The 25396-nt window shown below is 42.6% G+C and overlaps 1 protein-coding gene across 1 annotated transcript; it reads left to right on the forward strand.

The window, feature by feature from the left end:
• On the forward strand, positions 1-25276 carry cnot1 (CCR4-NOT transcription complex, subunit 1). The gene is made up of 49 exons (XM_083894442.1): positions 1-83; positions 1608-1899; positions 2039-2146; positions 3455-3553; positions 3709-3777; positions 3907-3961; positions 4623-4826; positions 4941-5109; positions 5238-5379; positions 5476-5586; positions 5675-5845; positions 5934-6061; positions 6501-6741; positions 6828-6947; positions 7115-7237; positions 7326-7477; positions 7887-8037; positions 8155-8368; positions 9098-9211; positions 9609-9733; positions 9814-10100; positions 10201-10279; positions 11391-11630; positions 11727-11867; positions 11965-12144; positions 12288-12404; positions 12490-12600; positions 13834-13911; positions 14040-14217; positions 14378-14532; positions 14652-14948; positions 15605-15745; positions 15903-16007; positions 16155-16274; positions 17463-17657; positions 17754-17896; positions 18267-18375; positions 18463-18632; positions 19136-19367; positions 19461-19709; positions 20080-20243; positions 20350-20467; positions 20585-20686; positions 21810-21983; positions 22069-22218; positions 22298-22478; positions 22872-23004; positions 23092-23226; positions 24352-25276. Exons 2-49 carry the CDS (start codon positions 1798-1800, stop codon positions 24428-24430), a joined length of 7161 nt encoding a protein of 2386 aa, XP_083750568.1. The 5' UTR covers positions 1-83; positions 1608-1797; the 3' UTR covers positions 24431-25276.
• The last annotated feature ends 120 nt before the right edge of the window (positions 25277-25396 follow it).

The following is a 25396-nucleotide window of genomic DNA, read 5'->3' on the forward strand; positions in this document are numbered from 1 at the left end:
GGCAGAGCGACCCCACTGTTTCGTCAAGTTTGCCGTGCGAAACAAGAAGGCATGAACATCTGAATTACTTTCTTGGGAGCACGGTGAGACCTCGAACCTGAACTCAATAAACAGCCGTCGACAGGTTTTCTTATGCCAAACATAAGCAGCTATATTGATACGGGGCATTGCCGTTAGCCCCCAGCCAGGGCTACGAGTATTTGCTGAAGAGCAGCTGTCATAGTGGCACCATCGGGAAAGTAATAACTCTGATTGTGGCCACGTTTATTGTCGGTTATAGCACATTTTCCGCAGTCGAACTATACACCAGTGACTTTGTCGTGTTGTGTAGCATTGACAGTGGCCCGGGAGTAACATTTCCGGTCGTCAACGGATACATAATGTGAAACTACAGTGCTAGCGGTTCCATAAATTAGACGGAGCCCGTCCCGTAAGAGTGAGCTAACAAGGGTTAATGCTAAAGTTAGCTGGCACGAACGCGCAAAGGAAGCCCCATCCGCAGTAGCTGCGGCCTGCGTGTGTCCACGGCAGAGACATGTGTGGCGGATTCGAGGTTATTATTTGTTGTTTAATAAGGTCGCATGCCTGTTTGATTTTTAAGTCAACGTTTGCTCGCTATTGCCATTCATAGACGCTCGCGCGAGATGTTGCTCACGATAGCTTCGTGTGGGGAAAAAAAATCTAATTTTGTAGCGATAGCATGTAGCCTACACGGAGTTGGTAAGATTTCAGAGGTTAGCGTTTGCTATGTGCCACTTTTTTGCCCGTTACTAGATCTATTATAGTAGATGGAAGTCTAGTATTGTGCTAAAATAGATGTAACTGTGGCTGTAAGAGGTGATTCGGTGGACGAGTTGGCTAACGTTGACTGAAACTTCCCTCTAGCAAATGTTTACTAGCGTCATGGTGATGCTAGCTAAAGTAGTAGCTAGCTAATGGTCCCGCTTGCTATCAAGAGTTTTGCTTTCGAATTGTGATGTTTTATATCGACAAGTTAATAACGTAGCCACGTGTAACCAGTCTATGTGGCTGAAACAACGCCTGAACACGATTTCGCGTATGTGTTTTTAAATAGCACTCAGTCGCCAGCATTTGCTAACTTGAGTCATCTCGCTCTTTGTCTCAACGAGTGTTTTTTCCAATCCGTACGTTAGCCGTTAAACACCCGAATCTGCTTCTGGTAGTGTTGTGTGTTGTTGTATTGGTTGATTAAACTTAGTGGTCGAGGCTATTTTCTTTTTTAGCGGATGAGTTTGTTAGCTCCGTGAACTAGCGTCCAATCTGTGTGTGGTTCAAGTTTTGGGATATAGGCGAGGCCTAGTGCAGGCTAAAGGCACAGTTCATATAATAATAATACAAAATCACCATATTTATGACTTGAGTTGAAGCAAAATATTCACGCTGGCCAGGAAATAAATCTAAAGGCAGCAGGCATCAAAATACAATTAACGCCACACCAAATTCTGCCATAAACATATGTTCTAAAGCCTAAAGTAAATATTGTCCCGCTTGAGTGTCCAACCACAACAAGTTTAGTGCGATTAAGAATTATTCCTAATGTGTTTCTATTGTTAAATGTGTAAAATACTTTTGTCTTCTCATTACAGATGCTGAACTTGATTTTAAACTGAAGGACTCTACCTATCACTGGGTGACACCGATCGGAAAACTAATTTGGAACAAGACACATTTTCACCTTTTGGGGGGGGGCAGAAGTAACCTATCACTGAAGTGACTAAAGGGGAATAATGGTGATTTTGCGCCGTGCTCGGCCGCCTGCTTCCGCCCCAACCAGCAATGAATCTTGATTCGCTCTCGCTGGCTTTGTCTCAAATCAGCTATCTGGTGGACAATTTAACGAAGAAAAACTATCGAGCCAGCCAGCAAGAGATACAACATGTAAGTGAAGTCAGAGACGTCGATCGAGTGTCCTCTTTTTTCTTTTGTCACAGAGCTCCCAGTTTACTGACATGGAAGTTTCTGGAAATGTCATCATGTGTCATCACGTTCTGGTGTTTTTCACCCTGTGCTCTCCCAGATTGTAAATCGTCACGGTCCTGAGGCAGACAGGCATCTACTACGCTGTCTCTTCTCCCATGTGGATTTCAGTGGCGATGGTAAAAGCAGTGGCAAAGACTTTCACCAGGTAAATTTTTGATGAGAAACACTTTGATATAAAAGTTTTACTTCCTGCTGTAAAACTTTTGAAAAATTCTTTTCAGGTACATAATTATCTTTATTGTCACAAGCAATGTACACCAGTTGTTAATTATGAGTTTTGCTGTAGATGGCTTGCTCAATAATGCTACATATTTTCTTGGGTTTCCTCTTAATAGTAATAGGTGTTTACACCTTATATATCATTATATCAAGACTGACATCACAAAGAGCACTAAAGGCAAGAAAGACTAGCAGAATCTGCAAAGGTTATGTATAATTTTAGCTTTTTATCCACACAGAATGGGCTTAAACGCTATTTTTGAAAGTTTAGACTAAAACAATCTCAAAATGCCACCCCTGTATTATCACAACCATGAAAATTTATGATTTCATAGCCCCACCTCTTTTGTGCTTGCATTCACTGTCTTTGTTGTCGTCTTTGTTTGGTCTATTTGCTTTCTGTTAACTTGCATTTTCTTTCTTTAGTCCCCATTTAAGTTTCTATTTGTTGCTGTAATTGTATCCATTGTTTGTATAGTGCACACAATAATAAGCTTTATGCACATGCTCCACATCTTCTCCAGTTTTGGGGTGTCTCTGTGACAGTGTTGCAGAGCTGCACGTACTCCAGCGTGTATGAAGACATTTTTTGAAACGGTGCCAAAAAACTGTATAAGGGAAAGTTCTGTTTCTGTGTGGATTAGGCTTGAACCTGACATTCTTGTCTCCCAGGAGTGGTGGACAGAGCAGCAGTAAATATTTAATTCATATCAAATGCAGTTAATTAGAAATAAAGGTCATGTCAAGCCTGCTTCAAAGAAAGCTGCACTACAGTCAACCTATTGTACTGTTTACCCACCATTGCCTTACAGCATGTATGTATGTGCATTGGATATCTGACATGTTCAGACAGCACATCTTAAAAGAAGCGACTGTTATGATAAATTGGCTTTTATCTTTTAAAACTTTCCTCTGATGTCTGTGAATGTTGGTGCATTTAAAAGTCTGAGAAAAAAAAAAAAAAGTCACGAAAAACATCACCTGCAAATGCCATCCGTTTCCCTCTTTAAAAGAAGTGAAACCTGTGTTTCATAATGGATGTCTTTTACTTAATTAAATGGGCAGATTCTTTCAGATTTTTCCCCGAGTACTGTCGTAGGATTTTTTGGACGGACGTGCTTCATTATTGCAGATTTGACATTGATTGTCAACGGAGGCTTATTTTGCTGTTCACCTGCCTCTCTTCTCTTTATTCTTTTCTCTTCGGTACGTTTTGCTTTTCAACTTGCCCAAGACACAGTTTCTGATCCAGGAGTGTGTGTCGCTGATATCCAAGCCAAACTTTATCTCTACTTTGTGCTACGCCGTTGACAATCCCCTGCACTATCAGAAGGTAAGCGTCTGAACGTCAAGTTATGTTTGTTAAGGGCTGGTTCTTTAATTCAAGTTTTTGTTCAAAAGGAGGCTGAAAATCATGTTCACACAAAAGCAGACAGCAGAAAATGTTACTAAGGAGTTGTAATTTACATTTCATAAATTGTCTTTCAGAGTTTGAAGCCATCGGCCCACTTGTTCACTCAACTGAGTAAAGTTCTTAAGCTCAGCAAGGTCCAAGAGGTGAGTTGGAACCGTGCTGTCAGTGCAATTTATTACAAATCGACTGAAAGGGACAATGATTCAGGCAGCCAGAAAATGATGAGTGTAGTGAGTTTGTGTTTACTTAAAATGCATTTGTTTGTTTCCCAGGTGATATTTGGACTTGCTTTGCTCAATTCCAGCAACACAGACCTCCGCGGCTTTGGTAAGTAATTTCCATTGAGTCTGACATACTGTAATTCAACCTGTACCAAACATGACCTGAATTTTAAGTATTTATTTTGATCCTTGCTTTGTTGTTTTGTAGCGATCAGTTTGCAACAGAAGCAAATGTTGTTGAGTTAATCGGTGGCCATAGGAATCACTATGAATTTTCTAAAAATCCAAATGTGTGTTGAGAGTTCCCAACATAGCACGTGTAGAGCTGCAACTAACGATTATTTTCGCAATCGATTAATCTGTCGAATATTTTCTCCATGAATCGTTTGGTCCATAAAATGTTGATCAGTGTTTCTCAAACCCGGAAATGAAGTTGTTCTCGAATGTCTTGTCTTGTCCACAAACCAGAATTATTCAGTTGATTGATTGATTTCTTTATGTGGAGCAAAGAAACAACAAAAATATTCATATTTAAGAAGCTAAAACAATTTTGTTAAAATCAGTTGTTAAAAATAGTTGACGATTCATTTAGTTTCAGCTCTAAACACGTGTAATCTTAAATCTATTTGTCGGATAAATTGCGGAACATATTGGTTTGCACAAACCCGACAGAGGTTCAAGTTTGTGGCAAACGCATACCTGTGTGTTGATATAACACGTGTTGTCTCTGAATGTTGAAACAAGTTCTTGTTTTGTTTGTGTCTCAGCTGCACAGTTCATCAAGCAGAAGCTTCCAGATCTCTTGCGGTCTTACGTCGACTCTGATCTCGGAGGAAACCAGGAAGGTGGCTTCCAAGACATTGCCATAGAGGTCTTGCACCTGCTGCTCTCCCATCTACTGTTTGGCCAGAAGGGAGCCAGTGGGGTAGGCCAGGAGCAGATTGACGCCTTCCTCAAGACACTTTGCAGAGGTATTCAAACACGCGTTGGCTCTGTCGGCCTGAATAGAGCTTCATATATGCCCTATATTTCCCCCACTGCTGCTGTGCCACATTTTGTTGATTTTTAGTTGCGTGTTGTTTCAGATTTCCCCCAGGAGCGCTGCCCTGTGGTGCTTGCACCACTGCTGTACCCTGAAAAACGGGACATTCTCATGGACAGGATTCTACCTGACTCAGGGGAGTTAGCTAAGACCATGATGGAGTGTTCTCTTGCAGAGTTCATGCAAGATGTTGGCTATGGCTTCTGTGCTAGGTGAATAAATGTCAAAATTCCTCCAACTACACCCACAACTTACTCATTTGACTTATTTTATTCTTAATTTAATCTTGTTTACATCTTTTGATGTAATGGAAACATTTTCCTTTTTTCTCTCTCTGCAGTGTGGATGAGTGCAGAAATATGATCCTGCAGTATGGGGTGAAGGAGGTGACAGCCAGCCAGGTAGCCAGGGCCCTGGGCATGATGGCTCGCACCCACTCTGGGTACGAGCCAGAGTGGGTCACTGATGGTATCCCACTACAGGTGATGATGGTTGTAATATTTAAGATAAAGCCGTCTTTGTGTGAATACATCAGGGCTTACTTGTTCTGCTTTTGTTTGTTTTCCCCCCTCCTTCAGTCCATCTCTGCTCCAGGAAGTGGCATCTGGAGCGATGGCAAGGATAAGAACGACGGCTCGCAGGCTCACACGTGGAACGTCGAGGTTCTGATCGACGTCGTCAAAGAAGTGGTAAGTCGACACAGGATTTTACAAAGGTTAAAATAGTCACTCATGCTCTGAATGTTGCAGTTATAACCTGTTTTTTTTTGTCCTTCAGAATCCCAACCTGAACTTCAAAGAGGTGACGTACGAACTGGACCACCCAGGCTTTATAATCCGGGACAGTAAAGGACTGCAAATAGTGGTGTATGGCATTCAGAGGGGACTGGGCATCGAAGTCTTCCCCGTCGATCTCATCTATCGGATATGGAAACATGTCGAGGGACAGGTGACTGACCAATATCTGCTCCAGCAGAAGCATATAGATTTGTGTCCTGTCCTCTGCTAAACATCGCTTTCGTCTTTCTTTTTGTCAGCTCTCATTCATTCAGCACTCGCTGATGAACCCAGAAATGTTCTGTTTTGCCGATTACGCCTGCCACACAGTGGCCACCGACATGCTGAAGGCCCCGCCGGAGGACGACAACCGGGAGATTGCCACGTGGTATGGAGCTTTTGAAGTATATACTGTACTGAAGTATTGTGACCTGTTTCAGGGTCTTTCAAAAGTAAAAATAGTGTTGAATGCACTATTGTGAGAACAAAACAAGTTGGAAGAAAACAAAGGGGAATATGGCAAAGGGAGCTATAAAAAGATGGGGAAACACTGGTTTAGCTTGTCTTCCATTTTCATAACAAAACAACATCAAACCACAGATTTTCAAGTGGATGTAAGGTTAGCGCCCTCTACAGGATTGTGCCAGTCATGACCTCAGAGGGTCCGATTTGCTTCTCGTCTGCTGGGTTTTTAAAGTTTCGAGTTCTAACAAATGTTCTTATCGGGGACAAGAAGTCACCGCCCAAGCATTTACCCACGAACTTACCAATGCATGCAAACCTCTCAGCCTGTGCATTCACACAGTTTTGTGTCGTCTTTCTCACAGGAAAAGTCTGGACCTGGTGGAGAGCCTGCTCCGCCTCTCTGAACTGGGACAGTACGAGCAGGTGAAGCAGCTTTTCAGCTTCCCCATCAAACACTGCCCAGACATGTTGGTGCTGGCCTTGCTGCAGATCTCCACGTCCTGGCACACACTGCGCCACGAGCTCATCTCAACCCTAATGCCCATCTTCCTGGGCAACCACCCAAACTCTGCCATTATCCTGCACTACGCCTGGCATGGACAGGTCGGTGTCGGAGTCTGTCTGACTGTTATTCAGTCTTGTGTGTGTGTGTCAAATCATTGTTAAAACTGTATTTGTCGTTTTTCCAGGGACAGTCTCCATCTATCCGTCAGCTCATAATGCACTCGATGGCAGAATGGTACATGAGAGGGGAGCAGTATGACCAAGCCAAGCTGTCACGCATCCTGGATGTTGCCCAGGACTTGAAGGTACCCAAAAAATAGCATCCACACATGGAACTCAGGAGTGCCTGCAGTTTTTTTTAAAGATGTTTCACTGCTGAGCCTAAAGTAGAATTCAATTATAAAAGTTTTGTGGAAATTGTAAAGAGAATGAAATGTAGGTGTACTTGATGTGTGTTTGTTTTCCCCCTCAGTCTTTATCGATGCTGCTGAACGGTACGCCGTTTGCCTTTGTTATTGACCTCGCTGCACTCGCTTCTCGCCGTGAATACCTCAAACTTGATAAATGGCTCAATGACAAAATCAGAGAGCACGGGGTATGTGATTAAAATCCATAATCTAGAGTTATTCCCACACTTTAAAACACTGTACAGCAATAATCTTGTGTCTCGTATGCATGTCCAGGAACCTTTTATTCAAGCGTGTGTAACATTCCTGAAGAGGCGCTGCCCGTCCATTATGGGGGGTCTGGCCCCGGACAAGGACCAGCCCAAAAGTGCCCAGCTGCCACCGGAGACCTTGGCCACGATGCTGATTTGTCTGCAGTCATGTGCTGCGTAAGTTTTTTGAGCCTTTTGCATGAATGTACATTCAGTGACTGCCTGAATCTGGAGAGTTTTTACATTGCCTTGATGGGTTTAGAGCTGCAATTCACGATTGTTTTCGTAATCGAAATTGTTTTGTCCACAAACCAAAATGATTCACTTTTAATGATTTCCTTGTTACGTGGAGCAAAGAAACTTAGAAAATATTCACATTTAAGAAGCTAAAACAATCAGAAATCTTGTTTTAATCATGGAAAAAAAGCTTCAAATCGATTATCAAAATGGTTCACGATTCATTTAGTAATGGATTAATAATATATGAATTGCTTCAGCTCTACATGGGTTACAGTTCTAATCGTGTTTTTTTTTTATTGTCATAATTTTTTTATTAAACTTAAATCTTTTACTACATCTACCTCAGGAGCGTGTCCCAGGAGTTGTCGGAGACGATCCTGACCATGGTTGCCAACTGCAGCAACGTGATGAACAAAGCTCGACAGCCGCCACCAGGCGTGATGCCCAAGGGTCGTGCCCCCAGCACCAGCAGCCTGGACGCCATCTCACCTGTTCAGGTATTAAATGTGGGAACCTCCTGTAATGTTAGAATTTGAAAATAATGTGTTGCTTTTGGATATATTGGAGGGGACTCTGACTGATAACATTTGTTGCTTCTTCTTCTTCTTCTTCAGATGGACCCTCTGTCCGCCATGAGTTCCTTGAACTTGGGCGGCACTGCCACCTCCCACACTCAGAGCATGCAGGGTTTCCCAACCTCACTGAGTTCAGCTTTTAGTAATCCCCAGTCCCCAGCAAAGGCTTTCCCTCCACTCACAAACCCAAACCCCAGTACCCCGTTTGGGGGCATTGGCAGCCTGTCCTCGCAGCTTCCTGGTATGGACTCTGGTAAGATGCTTTTTAAAAAAATCTTCTTTCAATTAAAACATATATATTCACAAGTAAATTGTATAACTAATACTTTTATAATGTAATTGTATATTAATTAAAATATATATTTTTTTTACTCTTATTTACTTAGGCTACATCCATACTGCTACATTCATTCATTTAAAAACAAGAGTTTTAAAGTAGTCTACATACAGATTTGTGTTTCTGTGTCCATACTACCACACAGGAAAGAATTAGACTGAAGTAAAGACTTATTCAAAGCGCACTTAAAACACATGACTGAGGTTCACTAAGCAATGGCATAGTAGCGCAGAGCGGGAAGTTTCTCCCCTCCACTGCAGTTGGTTTGCTTAGTTTCAGTTTGCACGACTGATGAGAATCGACCACGGTGAAAAAGACAGAACAAGTTTTTTTTTTTCTCATGTGAAACTGAGAATCAGCTGTGAACGAAAAGCCCCCCCTCTAATCCTTAACTGTCGAGTTGTGGTGTATGAGAAGTAATCGGGCAGTGATTGTAAAGTTCGGTGTAAGTTGAGGCAAGCGATAGCATAGCTTAGATGATGTGTAGGTCAGTCTAAAAAGATGAGGACATGAGGTCGACCGTTTTTTCTATGGCTGATAGACAACAAATATCATAAGGCCCATTGGATCAATCGGTCGACCTCTAGGCGATACAAAGGATTATTCTGTCGTGCACTGAAGTGATTGATGTTTTGTTGCTTTTAGGTCCGTTGGTCTCTGGTATTGGCTCCAGCCTGGGAATGCCAACAGTCAGCACTGACCCCTTTGGCACCAGGAAGATGAGCACACCCGGCCTGAATCCATCAACCTTTCAGCAGAGTAAGATGAAGGCCTGTAGGTGGTGGTGGTAGTGGTCTGACTGAGAGCCCTGCCCTCTGCTCTGCTCAGCGCTGCGTTTCCTCTCCTCTTTTTTGATTTGCAGATACATTAATTTCTAATTAACACACGAAAGACCTTATTGCAACAATTTTTTTGGCAACATTCTGTGTCCTTCACGGCTTACAAATTGAAAAACAAACAAGTTAATCATAGAGGAAATGCAGATCAGTCTTCCATTCCTTGTCTGCTTTTTGCTGACAGCCCCACTTGAATGTATGTTTTTTTTTAAAGCAACAAAAAGATCTCGAACGTGACTCGATCACGTAGAAACCTTTTTGCTTGCATCGGTGTTCTTTAAATTGAAATGAAAACCTAAGGCGTCATTTTCTTTTCACAGCTGACCTTTCTCAGGTGTGGCCCGACACAAACCAGCACTTTAGTAAGGAGATAGACGACGAAGCAAACAGTTACTTCCAGCGTATCTACAACCACCCACCTCACCCAACGATGTCCGTCGATGAAGTATGTTGTGAAAACCCAACTTTGTGCATGATGATCAAATGGTTTTCGGCGTCTGTTGATGGTTTGATCTCATCCTCTAGGTCCTGGAGATGCTGCAGAGGTTCAAGGATTCAACCATTAACCGCGAGAAAGAGGTGTTCAATTGCATGCTGAGGAATTTGTTTGAGGAATACCGGTTCTTCCCCCAGTACCCAGACAAGGAGCTGCACATCACCGCCTGCCTGTTTGGTGGAATCATTGAGAAGGGTCTGGTCACCTACATGGCCCTAGGTTTGGCTCTGAGATACGTCCTCGAAGCCTTAAGAAAACCCTTTGGATCTAAAATGTATTACTTTGGAATTGCGGCCCTAGATAAGTTCAAAAACAGGTATTGATGACCGTGTTTGTTTGTTTCTTCCCTGCAAAAATGACGTTGAAGTGCGATTGTGTTTTTTATTGTGTCACGCTAACATATCCTGTGTTTGTAGACTAAAGGACTACCCGCAGTATTGTCAACACCTGGCTTCAATTGCCCACTTCTTGCAGTTCCCCCACCATTTACAAGAGGTAATAAGATTTTGTTAATTTATCTTCAATCTGCAGTTTTAGAGGGGCTATATATAAGGTATGTAAAAACTGCAGCCACACGCTTTAAAAAAATGTGTGCAATTGAATTTGTGCACGTCTTGGTTTTCAATGAGCCAGCCCTGCTAAGTCTGGTAAGATGTCAGCCAAAGATGCAGAGATGTTCTACACTCTGTTGACTCCTCACAAGGCTGAATATCAACTACGAAAAGATTGATATCAGATGTTTTAATCGCTATGTTGCAGGGTTCCTATGCAGTATGGAAATTATGGAATTTAATTTGAGTAATTTCCAGGTCTGTAAAAGTATGGAAAAAAGTTTGTTGTTTCCAGACTATTGTCTCACTTTCTGAAATAAAATATATTAATGTATAGAAATCAAAACAAGTTGCTAACACAACATAGCCGACCTGTAGATGATAATGAAATAATCAAGCTGGCTGTAGAACGGTGTTGGGTTACCATGGTTACCGTTACTGGCTGGGATTCTCATTTATGTAATTTTTTTCCATACTATTGTCAGCCGCGACAGTGTCACGGTTTGATGCAAGTTTTTCGAGGGCTGGCTTCATGAAGAATGAGTGAAGGATTTAAAAAAAATTTATTTACATAATAAGCAGCTGACAATTGGTATTCAGCTGTGAAACATTGACTGAAAAATCCCCAGAGAAGTCTGGAAAAGTATGGAACTTGTGAAACATTTTTTGTGGAAAATGTGTAGGAACTCTGATATTACCTTAAAAAGTTTCCCTTAAGTGACAGCTGACTGGAAGGTAACGAGCTGCATTTTATGGAGATGCATGTCGTCCATTGAAATTCAAAGTATTCTGACTGTTCTAAAGAAGTAGCAAGACTTTTTTAGGTTTGATGTTTTGCATTTCATCTGGCAACCCGTGTAAATGTAATTCGGTGGTTGTGAATTAACTTGCTGTATGAAATCAACATTTGTTCATTATGGCTTGATACAGGGAAATGTCTTGCATTCAGTTCCTTTAACTCTCAATTGGTCGTGACTCTGACTTTAAGAAATGAATCCCATAAACAGACGCATTAATTCTGCCGCTCTGCGCCTTCCAATATCCTGTGTGTGCAGTATATCGAGTATGGCCAACAGTCACGGGACCCTCCGGTGAAGATGCAAGGGTCCATCACCACGCCTGGAAGCCTGGCTCTGGCACAGGTGCAGTCCCAGTCGCATCTACCCGTGGGTCCCAAAGCGCCGCAGCCTGGTCAGCCCAGCACCCTGGTCACCACCACCACCACCACGACCACGGTCGCCAAGACCTCCACCATCACAAGACCGACACCCAGCACCTTCAAGAAGGACGTACCTGTGAGTTTGTGCGAAATTTTCTTAATTGCTTCTTTTTTGTTTAAGATGTTTTTGCTTGAATAAAAGGTGTAATTGTCCCTTTCCCCCAATCTGCAGCCTTCCATTAACACGACCAACATTGACACCCTGTTGGTGGCCACTGACCAAACAGAAAGGATTGTGGAGCCTCCGGAGAATGTCCAGGAGAAGATAGCTTTCATCTTTAACAACCTTTCTCAGTCCAACATGACACAGAAGGTAAATGAACACAGATGAAAAAAGAAAGAAAGCTCTAATCAAAGAGCCATAGTAGTTGAATATGCTTTTTTCAATGTTTAACCATGTACTTCCTCAGGTGGAGGAGCTGAAAGAGACTGTGAAGGAGGAGTTTATGCCGTGGGTGTCTCAGTACCTGGTGATGAAGCGTGTCAGCATTGAGCCCAACTTCCATAGTCTCTACTCCAACTTCCTGGACACTCTGAAGAACCCAGAGTTTGTCAAGATGGTTCTCATCGAGACTTACAGAAACATCAAGGTAAAACGGGACTCGAGGCAATTTGTGTTTTTAAAGTTCTTAGACAAACAAAAAATCATCAAAGAAAAACAACACTAAATGCTTTAGTTTGAACATTATTTTTCTTTGAAATGCTCAGCTTTTCCTGCTGTGTTTTCCATCAGGTGCTCTTGACGTCAGACAAAGCTGCTGCCAATTTCTCTGATCGCTCTCTGCTGAAGAACCTGGGCCACTGGCTGGGCATGATTACACTGGCCAAAAACAAGCCTATCCTCTATACAGTAAGAACTTTTCTCTTTTGTGGATACCTTTCGCAAGTTTTTTTTTATTTTTCAACTAAATTAATTTTCCTTCTCTCTCCTCCAGGACCTGGAAGTCAAGTCTTTGCTACTGGAAGCCTATGTGAAAGGTCAGCAGGAGTTGCTGTACGTGGTTCCCTTTGTGGCCAAAGTTTTGGAGTCAAGTCTACGCAGCATGGTGAGCAACACACTGAAAGACAGAATACTATGAATAATTGTCGTTTTTACTTCTAGTTCAGTACCTGCTCAATATGTGTCTGTATTTTTGTTTTTGGGCGCAGAAGTGGTTCTTTAAGCACCATATATATATCTCGTAGGGCTGTAATCAACCAAAGAAACACTTGGTCGACTAAAGCCCTGAAATTTCGACTAAAAATCGACTAATCGGGTAGGGGGGTGCTTTGCGAGTGCGGCTTTAATTTAAATTCAAATTTATTTTAATTTGAAAAGAGCCACACCCGCAAAGCACCTGTGTGGCTGCGGCTCTTAATTTGAAAAGACCAAGTTCAACAGAGTCTGATCGCTCTGACAGCGTTTTGCATTACGTTCATCTGGGCAATATCATAGCCCGTGATATCCGATAATAATGTATTATGTCAACTAGTAAAATCAGCACAATAACTGTTGAGGAATACAGAGCGAGACTGAGGATCGCAGCTTCGCGGCTGAGACACAAATAGACCGTGGGACGCAGCCGCTGTTGCGGGCAGGTGCGTCTGCAGTTATAAAACCAATCAACGATTATTAGACTAAAACATTGAAATATGCTTATAATTCTGATATGTTCATACTCAAAACGGACGGAGCAACCTTAGCTTAGCGTTTTTAAATGATATGCCATGTTTGTAGTAGAGCTGTGAAAACAAACTGTTGCTTTCAAAGTTTGCGTTCCACTTTTTTTTACTGTCATCTACTTTTAAAAAATGCTGCCACACTGATGATGTCTTTGACATGGATGTGACAGGAGGACTGACTGTAGCCTCAAATGAAAAGCTCAAAATTCATGTCTAATTAATGGCAACACTAATCTGTCTGTGCTCATGAGCCACGAAGCAACAACAACCCACTGGGCTGGACTAAACCAAAATAGTGAAAACAAGGGGGGTGTTCTCTGAAGACAGGCTGTTACCTGCGAAACACGGGTGCTCTAAAACACCCCTATTAGACTTGGTACTTTCCTCCTAATGAAATTCACCATAAAAAAAAAATTAAATAAATATGAGTCGACCAATCTCAATTTTGGCCGAGCCAGAGCGTGTTGACCTAAGTCGACCAGTCGACTTTGACTTTACAGCCCTAATATCTTGCTTTTCTGTCAAGCGACGTGTTGAACAATTATTTTACATGCGTTCCTTACATTTATAGATGGATGAAAACAGAACTAATTTCACCTTATGATGTGGTTTTCCAGGTGTTCAGGCCCCAGAATCCCTGGACCATGGCCATCATGAATGTCCTCGCTGAGCTTCACCAGGAACATGACCTCAAGGTAATAAATATATCCTGGTAGCCAAGTGTGAGTGCTTTTCAAAGGAGGATTCTACTACTACTAACTCCATGAAAGAAAGGACCAGTTGTAATCTGAAGCCTAAAATTAATTCTTCTGTTTATTTGCAGCTGAACTTAAAGTTTGAGATTGAAGTTCTGTGTAAGAACTTGTCCTTGGACATCAATGACCTCAAGCCGGGAACCCTGCTGAAGGACAAGGATAAGCTAAAGAATCTGGAGGAACAACTTTCTGCACCAAAGAAGGAAGTAAAGCCACCGGAAGAGCTGCTACCCGTCTCTACCACAGGTGGGTGCTCCATATTTATTCATTTTTTCAATGATGGTGATGCATTCAAGCATTCAAGTTTGCCAAAATGACATAAAACTGTACTGCTGTAATGTTTATTCATTTAATTGTGAGTGTTTCTCTCCTGATTTTAACCAAACAAGCCTTTTGTGACCAACAGGAGACTTTGTTCCGTTTGCAGCTCCTCCCTCGACCCCAGCTGCCACCACCACCACATGCACGACCACGGGGCCTCCGACACCACAGTTCAGTTACCATGACATCAATGTGTACGCTTTGGCAGGCCTGGCTCCACACATCAATATCAATGTCAACGTAGGTTTGACGTGCCTGCAGGGGATGTTCTATCTCTCTTTTGTGAAGTACATTTTCTCCTCATCCATGTCGTTTGGTAAATCCTCTCTCGACTAAATCCTCTGTCTCCGTGTCTCCAGATCCCTCTGCTGCAGGCTCACCCTCAGTTGAAGCAGTGCGTTCGGCAGTCGGTGGAGCGAGCCGTGCAGGAGCTGGTGCATCCCGTGGTCGACCGCTCCATCAAAATCGCTATGACGACCTGCGAGCAGATCATCAGGAAGGACTTTGCCCTGGACTCGGAGGAGTCGCGCATGCGCGTCGCTGCCCACCACATGATGAGGAACCTGACCGCCGGCATGGCCATGATCACCTGCCGCGAGCCCCTGCTCATGAGCATCGCCACCAACCTGAAGAACAGCTTTGGCGCTGCTCTGAGGGTAAGCTCAGTTCATTATGTGAAGGCTTGTGTTCTTAATTACTAGTTGAGTTTTTTTTTTCTAATTTTAACATTCCCTTTGTTTTGTTTCTTCAGTTTATTTGAGTATTTTTTTAGAGCTGCAACTAACGATTATTTTAATTATCAATTAATCTGTCGATTATTATCTCGATCTCAGAAATCTTGTTTTAATCATGAAAAAAGCTTCAAACCAATTAATCGATGAACAAAATGGTTGATGATTAATTTAGTAATCGAATAATTGTTTCAGCTCTAATTTTGAGTTAGAGGGGACAAAAGTGGCGTTTCTAGCGTTATATCGCACGCTATCTCTTAAAGGAAAACATGTTTAATGTGTTGAATATTGTGAGAACTAATTCTGCTGCTCACCTACAAGCCCGTCGGTGGTGTAGTCTGCAAGGGTAAATGGGTTTCATTTTAACATGGTTTTATTGAGAGAAAACTAACAAATGACATCTAATGCCTCTCACAAAACTCAATTTTAAACGGGGAAAAGAAAGGACAAACGCCTTTTAAGCAACTTTTTAAAATATATTTAAATCTTTTTCAGTATGTGTTCTGCACGTCTTTATCATGACGCTGTTCTACCTCCGACCGTCTCTGCTTCTCTTTAACTCAAACTGTTCGTTCCATCAGGCGCCGACGCCTCAACAGAGGGAAATGATGGAGGAGGCCGCCGCCCGCATCGCTCAAGACAACTGTGAATTAGCTTGCTGCTTCATTCAGAAAACGGCCGTGGAGAAAGCCGGTCCTGAAATGGACAAGAGACTGGCCACGGTGAGACTTGAAGAAGCTTCATTTAGCAGCTAAAATCATTACTACATAATCATAGACTGTAAAAAATATATCTTTAATTGGTTACAGGCCAATTTTAAGCTCACATCACTTCAGTAATGTGCTAATTTGAGTCTGAATGTGGCTTTTTCTCGTGCAGGAGTTTGAGCTGAGGAAGCATGCACGCCAAGAGGGAAGGCGCTACTGTGATCCCGTCGTTCTGACGTACCAGGCAGAGCGTATGCCCGAGCAGATCAGACTCAAGGTAAGATAAAACTTTCAAATCCAACTCATGGCAAGTAGCAGCTTCAAGCAAAAACACATTTCCTGAGTTGACCCATTACTGGATCTGTCCAGAACGTCCACACGAATGATAACTTGATGTTATTCGCTGTTTTTGATGTTTTTAAAGGTGGGAGGAGTGGACCCCAAACAACTGGCCGTATACGAGGAGTTTGCCAGGAACGTTCCGGGTTTTTTACCCAGTAACGACCTCTCACAACCCACCGGCTTCTTGGCGCAGCCCATGAAGGTGAGGCGCTTCTTGTGACTGAAAAAAACAACTTAGAAGTCCCAGAATGTGTTTGGCGGAAGGAAAGAGTGAAAGGAGCTCCACTGCATATTAGAATTAATACTTATATAATATTGATTACCCAATAAATTATTGTTTATTAAAATATTTTATCTTGTGTATATAAGAAAATAAAGTAATTCTTAGTATATAGTAGTGTAGTGATTCTTATTTCAGTGTCAGGAGGTTTGGTATTGTCATAGTAAACCCATGTAAGTTATTTTTGACTATTTTATTCACCAGTTAGATTAAAAAATATTCAAACACAGGACATAATGGGTAATGTGATACAGCAAGAACAAGGTCAGTAAAACATTTATTCAGAACTAGAATCTATTTTATTGCCAAGTATGGAATGTAGTTTGCTATTTTGATGCAGAACAATCATAGAAGCAAGAAAATAGAATTTGGTTTTGAACAGTTCCAGGATCAGTAAAAACAATCATTCAATTATAGGAGAATTGTCAAAAAGGAGACGATAATTACAGCTGAAATTTATGAAAATAAGAGGTTATATATACAAAATGAATATCTGTGCAGATATGAATATATATGTGTATGTACAGTAGTTGCAGTGCTGCACATACAGGGGTGCTGCTTTGAAAGTGTGAGTGAGTGGGTGAATTCTAAAGCATATTAGTGGACAAAAAAGAGCTGTATAAATACAACTTACCTTGCAGGCGATGTGAGCATTAATTAAAAATACAGAGGGAGTTAATGAGGGTGAGCAGGGTTATTGATCAGGAAGAATGTTATTGTTGTATTGTAAACTTTATTCTAAAAGCTCGAATCACCTCCCCTCTGACTGAAATTCTGAACATGGAATTTCTCAAAGTCAAACTAACGCTCCAAGAACAATGCAGAACTGGCTTACACATACATGCTCTACAGTTCCTGCCCACGGCTTTGACCTGGAAATAAAAGAAGCACCTAGTACACAGAAGCAGGTACATTTTATCAGCTTAAAAAATATGAACTTCATTGATGACGAGACAAAAAAAAGTAACGTATTAGGCAGATTAATCCAACAATGCTGTGAAAGTTCTGTCTGTGAGATGATGTCAGCCAAGCAGGCGGTTGGAGTGATATTTGTTAACTTAACTTAATCCCCTCCCCTCTCTCTCTCTCTCTCTGTGCCTCTGTTCTCAGCAACAAGCGTGGGCCACAGATGACGTGGCTCAGATCTACGATAAGTGCATGGCCGACCTGGAGCAGCATCTTCACGCCATCCCTCCCGCTCTGGCCATGAACCCTTTGACCCAGGCGCTGCGCAGCCTGCTGGAGGCCGTGGCTTTGGCTCGGAACTCCAGGGACGGCATCGCCGCACTCGGCCTGCTGCAGAAGGTCAGACTTATTTTTAAATCTTCAGAAATGGTGAAGTTTAGAATTAATTTGTATTAATTAGTGCCTGTACTTATTTTGTATATCTGCGTTCCTCAGGCTGTGGAAGGTCTTCTGGATGCAACCAGTGGTGCCGACGCCGACTTGCTGCTCCGCTACAGAGAATGTCACCTGCTGGTGCTGAAGGCTCTGCAGGACGGCCGTGCCTATGGACCGCAGTGGTGCAATAAGCAGATCACCAGGTGAGTTGAGACACTTCAGGATTCAAGTGATTAGATCTTCTTATTGTAATCGATGAATCTGTCGATTATTTAATCGTTTGGTCCATAAAATGTTAAAAAAAAAACGTCAATCAGTGTTTGTCAAACATGGAAATGACGGTTCTCGAATGTCTTGTCAAATAGATTAAGTTTGAATGATTTCTTTATCATGTGGAGCAAAGAAACAAAGAAAATATTCACCTTTAAGAAGCTGAAACAATCAGAAATATTGTTTTAATCATGAAAAAAAGCTTCAAACGATTCGATTTTCAAAATAGTTTACCCCGTGGTGCATATGCAGACTATATTTTGTAGCAGGTGTTTAATCTGCTTGCCGTGTTCCTCCTCAAAGGTGTCTGATTGAATGCCGCGACGAGTACAAATATAACGTGGAGGCGGTGGAGCTTCTGATCAGGAACCATCTCGTCAACATGCAGCAGTATGATCTACACCTGGCACAGGTACACACACGCATACAAAAATAATGTTCATTATAGTCTGCATTTACAGCAGAGTTAATCCGACCCTTTTTCAAAATCTTCTTCCAGTCGATGGAGAATGGATTGCACTACATGGCAGTAGCGTTTGCCATGCAGCTGGTGAAGCTGCTGCTCGTGGACGAGCGCAGCGTCAGCCACGTGACCGAGGCCGACCTGTTCCACACCATCGAGACTTTAATGAGGACGTGTGCACACTCCAGGGCCAACGCACCAGAGGGGTAAAGAACCACGACTGTGTTGAATTAATATTCTTAAAGGTCCAGTGGCATCTAATAGGTGTCTTCCTTTTCCACATCACTATACCACGAAAATGAAGGTTGTTCTTCGTTTTTGTGGATAACTTTGAAATTTAAAAATGGTGATTTTGTCAAACATGGCAACAACATAGCAGCCTCCACAATTAAGACTCTTGCCTAAAGTACATGCAAATGTCATGTGATGTTTTAGTTGCAGTTTAAAGTTCGAATTTCCCAGTTACTTGCTGGAAGTTTCAGCGGCAGAGTCTTAATTCAGATTATCTTGATGCAAAACTCTGCTACTTTTACTGTTAATTGCACTTCGGTCTCATTTGTTTGACACTAAATAAATTGGATTTAAGTTATACACTCATTCAGACACACTTAAGGGGGTAGTTTATTCGATTTCTGACAAATAAACCTTTTTAAGTGTTAAACGCTGGACCTTTAATGTTTTATTGTTGTACATCACCTCCCCCCCGCAGTCTCCCTCAGCTCATGGACGTCGTTCGCTCCAACTATGAAGCCATGATCGACCGCGCCCACGGCGGACCCAACTTCATGATGCACTCTGGGATCTCACAGGCGTCAGAGTACGACGATCCTCCAGGCCTGCGCGAGAAGGCAGAGTACCTGTTGAGGGAATGGGTGAACCTGTATCACTCAGCTGCTGCTGGCAGAGACAGCACCAAAGCCTTCTCTGCCTTTGTAGGCCAGGTAATTACTTACTAAAAAAATAAAATAACCCCAAAAAGAAAACACCATGACGTTAGTTGCTTATTTTTCTCATTGCCCTCTTTCTCCACGCAGATGCACCAGCAGGGCATCTTGAAGACAGACGACCTGATCACAAGGTTCTTCCGCCTGTGCACAGAGATGTGCGTGGAGATCAGCTATCGCGCTCAGGCCGAGCAGCAGCACAACCCGGCAGCCAGCGCGGCCATCATCAGAGCCAAGTGTTACCACAACCTGGATGCTTTCGTCCGGCTCATCGCTCTGCTGGTCAAGCACTCTGGAGAGGCCACCAACACGGTGACGAAAATCAACCTCCTCAACAAGGTGAGGATTCACACACCGCTCTCCGTCCTAACGTTTTGAGAGCTGCAGCTAACAATTATTTTCGTAATCGTTAGGTTCATAAAATATTAAAAACATTATTGATCAGTGTTTGTCAAACCTGGAAATGACGATGTTTTCAAATGTCTTGTTTTGTCCACAAACCAAAATGATTCAGTTTTAATGATTTATTTGTTATGTGGAGCAAAGAAACACAGAAAATATTCACATTTAAGAAGCTAAAACAATCACAAATCTTGTTTTAATCATGAAAAAAGCTTCAAACCGATTATTCAATCTATAATTTATTGGTTCTATGTCTTGGAACATGGCACTTTTTTCATCAACGACCTCCGCTCTTCCGTCCCTGCAGGTGTTGGGTATCGTCGTCGGGGTGTTGATCCAGGACCACGACGTCCGTCAGACAGAATTCCAGCAGCTTCCGTACCACCGCATCTTCATCATGCTGCTGCTGGAGCTCAACGCTCCTGAACACGTTCTGGAAACCATCAACTTCCAGACGCTCACCGCGTTCTGGTGAGAACTCAAGAGAAATCCGAGGTTAAGTGCTGATCGTGTTCTACAAACTGTAGTTTAATTCCTTTTGTCTGTGGTTTTTTCCCCCCTGCACTTTTATCTGCAGCAATACCTTCCACATCCTGAGGCCCACTAAAGCACCTGGCTTTGTTTACGCCTGGTTGGAACTCATCTCCCATCGCATCTTCATTGCCAGGATGCTTGCACACACCCCGCAGCAGAAGGTAGGCACCAAGAACACGAGATTTGGGACTTTATTTTTCCACACAGTTAATTTTTTTGTAGCTTTTCCTTAAGACATTTTGGATGTTGTTGTAATGGAGTGATCGTTGTATTCCCAGGGTTGGCCCATGTACGCACAGCTGCTGATTGATCTCTTCAAGTACCTGGCCCCTTTCCTGAGGAATGTAGAGCTCAACAAACCTATGCAAATCCTCTACAAGGTGCTCACATCTTATTGTTTTTAATCATTTGGCATTGGATTGTAAATGTCTCTTGGTAAATATAGTTAAATTTGATAATGCATAATGTTGTGACTAAGTCCCATTTTCAGCCGCTACTGATTGCCAATTGGCAGTTTGTTCAGTCGTGAAACTCGGATAAACTGAAAACTTTCTTATACTTACTTCAAATTGCATTTATTTGCGTACAGTCCACACTCTGTGACGTTATGTCCGATAAGTTTTCCAAACAAAATCTTTAATCCATAAACCCATACATGTCTTCAGAGCACAGTCAAAAATGATCTGCTTCCCCAAAACTTAACACCTGTAATCAGTGACACAAACTTTAATATGTTGTGGCTAGCCTCAGACTTTACCAATACGCCCCCTGGTGTTCAGGAATAGTAAACCCAGGAAATACAAATGAATATATGGCTCCTACACATAATCTGTAATACTTTATTTTTGTCTTAAATTCAACGCCTCTTTTTCCTCTATTTTATCAACAACGTCATCAAATTCATCCGTTATCAAAACCCAACGTAGCACAAATTTGGATCCAAGGCTAGTTTATTTGTATAGTGCCAAGGTCATTCAAAATCTTTCACATAAAACATAATTTATAACATTCAGATATAAAATCCAAAAACTAAAAGCAAGCAGGTGAAATATATAAAGAACATTAATAGATTAAAAAAATTTAATGGGATCACGCCCAAAATTTAACCAAATGTTTCGGGTCCCATTGCAGACATTTCCTGAAAATTTCAGCCAAATGACAGCCAAATCCGTCTGTGACTTTTCGAGTCATCTTGCTCACAGACAGACAGACAAACGCCGGCGAAAACATATACCTCCTGGCGGAGATCAATAAAAAATAAAAAATTATAAAATCATTTTTTTTTAAAAAGAGTATCAAAGGAATAGAGGTTACAGTGCGGTATCAGAAATGACTGAAATGCGAGTGTTTGTTCACGGAGTACAAATCGGGCTTAAATTCTCTTGTTTACGTTCGAGCTCATTGTCTTGTTTATTTTGGCAGCGAGCGCTAAATCTACAACAATTTCATGTAAATGTGTTGAAGCGTATTTGATGACCAAAGCTAACACTCTGCCTGTTTCAGGGTACACTGCGGGTGCTTCTGGTCTTGCTGCACGACTTCCCAGAATTCCTGTGCGACTATCACTACGGCTTTTGCGACGTCATTCCGCCCAACTGCATCCAGCTGCGCAACCTCATCCTCAGTGCCTTCCCACGCAACATGAGGCTTCCCGATCCTTTCACGCCCAATCTCAAGGTAGAGACGCACGCTCTCCCTCTCCCTCTCCCTCTCTGTGGTGGTGGACATTTTGTCTGATCTAACGAGTCTGTCCCGTCTGCAGGTGGACATGCTGAGCGAGATCAACATCGCTCCTCGCATCCTCACCAACTTCACCGGCGTCATGCCGTCTCAGTTCAAGAAGGATCTGGACTCGTACCTGAAGACACGATCACCAGTCACTTTCCTGTCGGAGCTGCGCAGCAACCTGCAGGTAAGACGCGTCCCCGACCGCCTTTAAAACATCTCGCGTATGCCACGACGTGATCACTTATCGCTCATGTGCGTCCCAGGTGTCGAACGAGCCCGGGAATCGGTACAACATCCAGCTGATCAACGCTCTGGTGCTGTACGTGGGCACGCAGGCCATCGCTCACATCCACAACAAGGGCAGCACCCCCTCCATGAGCACCATCACTCACTCTGCACACATGGACATCTTCCAGAACCTGGCAGTGGACCTGGACACCGAGGGTAAGGGTGGACAGAAGATTAGTTTAGACTCGTATCATCTCGGCCTGTCTTGAGGACCAGTCGCAGCCCTTGCCGTCTCCGTTGTCCCTTGACGGAGTGATGGAAACTTAAAAAATATTTCTTGCAGCCGGAGACGACGCAGAGGCTCTCCGGTGATGTAGAGGGATCTCCGTAAGCTACGTAGAGCACTTTACGCAGGAGTATACTGTGGCCTTAAGGCAGCGTGTTTAAACACAAAATAATACAAGTATGTGCGTTCCTATAGATGATGGTAAAATAAATTATTTAAAAAGAGGAAACTGAAAGGCATTTGTGAGATCAAGGTATCAAGTTCACAGAGAAGAACCTGATGTAACCAGGTATCGGCCATATTGTCTTTTGTCTTTTCTTCAGGACGTTACCTGTTCTTGAACGCGATAGCCAATCAGCTGCGCTACCCGAACAGCCACACCCACTACTTCAGCTGCACCATGCTCTATCTGTTCGCTGAGGCCAACACTGAGGCCATTCAGGAGCAGATCACCAGGTGAGACTGGGACTAAACGGTCAACTCATCACTGAGCTGCAGTAGAGCTAAAAATGTTAATCGAGTGTGTGTGTGTGTGTGTCCCAGGGTTCTGTTGGAGAGGCTGATCGTGAACAGGCCACACCCATGGGGCCTCCTCATCACCTTCATCGAGCTGATTAAGAATCCTGCCTTCAAGTTCTGGAGTCACGACTTTGTCCACTGTGCCCCCGAGATTGAAAAGTACGCCCTCCTCTGTTTTAATCGTTTTTACCTGCACTTTGAAAGTCCAGCCAGCACAAAAGAGTTGGTGACATCTAGTGGTGACGCTGCAGATTGCATCAAAATGGAGAACCTGAAGCTAACTGATCCATAACTGATGTGTTCAGTGTGAGGCCATTTCCTGTTCAGACCAGTTAATGAATCTCCAACTTACAGGTTTATATTAGGGGTTTCTGGATTATTGTTTTACACGAGGAAGGAAGACTATTTGTGACAAAAACTTATTTTAGAGGCAGCGTTCCAGCTGAAACTTTGACCAGGAAATCTGGGAATTCTGACTTAAGGCTACGACTGGAACACCTGAAATATAGACCAAGGCTCTTGCTTTATGGAGGCTTCTTTCTTTCTCCCTTTCTCGCTTTCTTTCTATCTCTTTCTCACTTCGTTACTTTCTTTCTTGCTTTCTTTATTTCTCTTTCTTTCTCTTCCTCCCCTACTCTGGCTTTCTTTCTGTCTTGCTTTCTCTCTCTCTTTCCTTCTGTCTTGCTTTCTATCTCTCTTGCTTTCTTTTGCTTCCTCTTTTTCTTTCTCTCTTTCTTCTTTTGCTTTCTTTTTTCTTTCTCTCTTCCTCTCTTTCTTTCTATCTCTCTTGCTTTAATTTTTTTCTTTATTTTTCTTTGTCTCTTTCACTTCCTCTCTTTCTTTCTTGCTTTCTTTATTTCTTTTTCTCTTTCTTGCTTTCTTTTTCTTTCTATCTCTCCTGCTTTCATTTTTTTCTTTCTTTCTCTTTCACTTCCTCTCTTTTTCTTGCTTTCTTTATTTTTCTTTCTTTCTCTCTTGCTTACTTTCTGTCTTTCATTTTGATGCATACGTTTACACAAAGAAACATCCTTTTTGGCACACAAAGGCCACCGTAGTTATCCGACACACTTGGTTTTGCTAGCTTGGTGACTTTGTGAGTGTTCAGACCCCCTTGTGTCAACTTTATTGACTTGTACAACATTCCGTCAACATCTCATGACCTTTTTTAAGCTACTTTCCAACACTGCACTGCGTTTTGTCACCACTAGATATCACCGTGTTTTAAAAGATGCTCCTCATCTTCTGCTCCTTACTAAAACAAAGTCTGCGTCTTCCTCTCCTCAGGCTGTTCCAGTCCGTGGCCCAGTGCTGTATGGGACAGAAACAAGCCCAGCAGGTGATGGAGGGCACCGGTGCCAGTTAGCTGGCGACGATAGCAGCAGCCGGCTCACGGACTCCGGAGAGACGCCGCTGCCTGGACCCAACTCCCCCCCGCCACACACACACTCGCACCTCCCTCGTTACTGTCGGCACTGGATAAACTGGCAACTACGGTCGTTTGAAACGTGGATGAAAGGACTACTGCTCATGGATCTGAACCATTTGGGTTTTTGTTTCTCCCTCTGGGGGCTGAGTTGAGACGGAGAGAATGGGTTGGGACTTGCTGTTTAATATACTTTTTTTGATGTAAATATTGGATAAAAAAATGAAAAAAGGGAGAGTAAATAAGTGAACAATTCACATGTCAAATAAAAGTGTATCCTGACATGTAGAGAGACATGTAATCATATTTTCACTCACTACCAAAGTCCTTGGTTTGCTTTCCTCCCACACAACTGTTTTTCTTTTCTTATTTTTCTTCATTTTTTTGTGCTTCAAAGGCTGAATGGTAGATGATTGAAGACGAGGAAAAGCTGCCTGCTTCTTTGATTTGATTCATTTTTATCCCTGAGTGGGACAGGATGACGCAGTCTCGTCTGCCGGGTGGGGGCGGGCTCAGCTCCTGGTGTGTCCGGTGTGTGTGTGTTGGTTGGTGGAGACAGTTTCCTGATGGTCTGTCCATTTTGAACTGGCTCTGGAAGTCTAACGCGCTCTCTCTGGCACTTGTAAAATTGAGCAAAAGGTGGTGGCGACATCAAATCCTGACAATTTGTACAAAGTTCCAAATTGAAGAACAACAATAGAAGGACCAATACAGCCCATTTTGTAACGTTTTGAATGTTTTTGTAAATGTATTGGTCCGTGTGTTGTATTTTGTAGTCCTTTCTAGTTTGCCTTTAGTTCTTGCTACTTAACTGCAGTATGCATACATACAGGAAATAAAGCATTCAAACTGCACAGCATTTGTCGTCTTTGAGGACGTTGGAGCTTTTGTCGTTTCACCAACACC

This window comes from Microchirus variegatus (assembly GCF_963457635.1).
Source record: "Microchirus variegatus genome assembly, chromosome: 8".
NCBI lineage: Eukaryota > Metazoa > Chordata > Actinopteri > Pleuronectiformes > Soleidae > Microchirus > Microchirus variegatus.

Excerpts from the sequence above, each read along its gene's own strand:
- cnot1 (XM_083894442.1), top strand. The coding sequence starts at position 1,798 with ATGAATCTTGATTCGCTCTCGCTGGCTTTGTCTCAAATCAGCTATCTG. Across the intron at positions 4,827-4,940 it reads CCTCAAGACACTTTGCAGAG|ATTTCCCCCAGGAGCGCTGC; the intron begins GTATTCAAACAC and ends GTGTTGTTTCAG. Across the intron at positions 23,005-23,091 it reads ATTCAGGAGCAGATCACCAG|GGTTCTGTTGGAGAGGCTGA; the intron begins GTGAGACTGGGA and ends TGTGTGTCCCAG.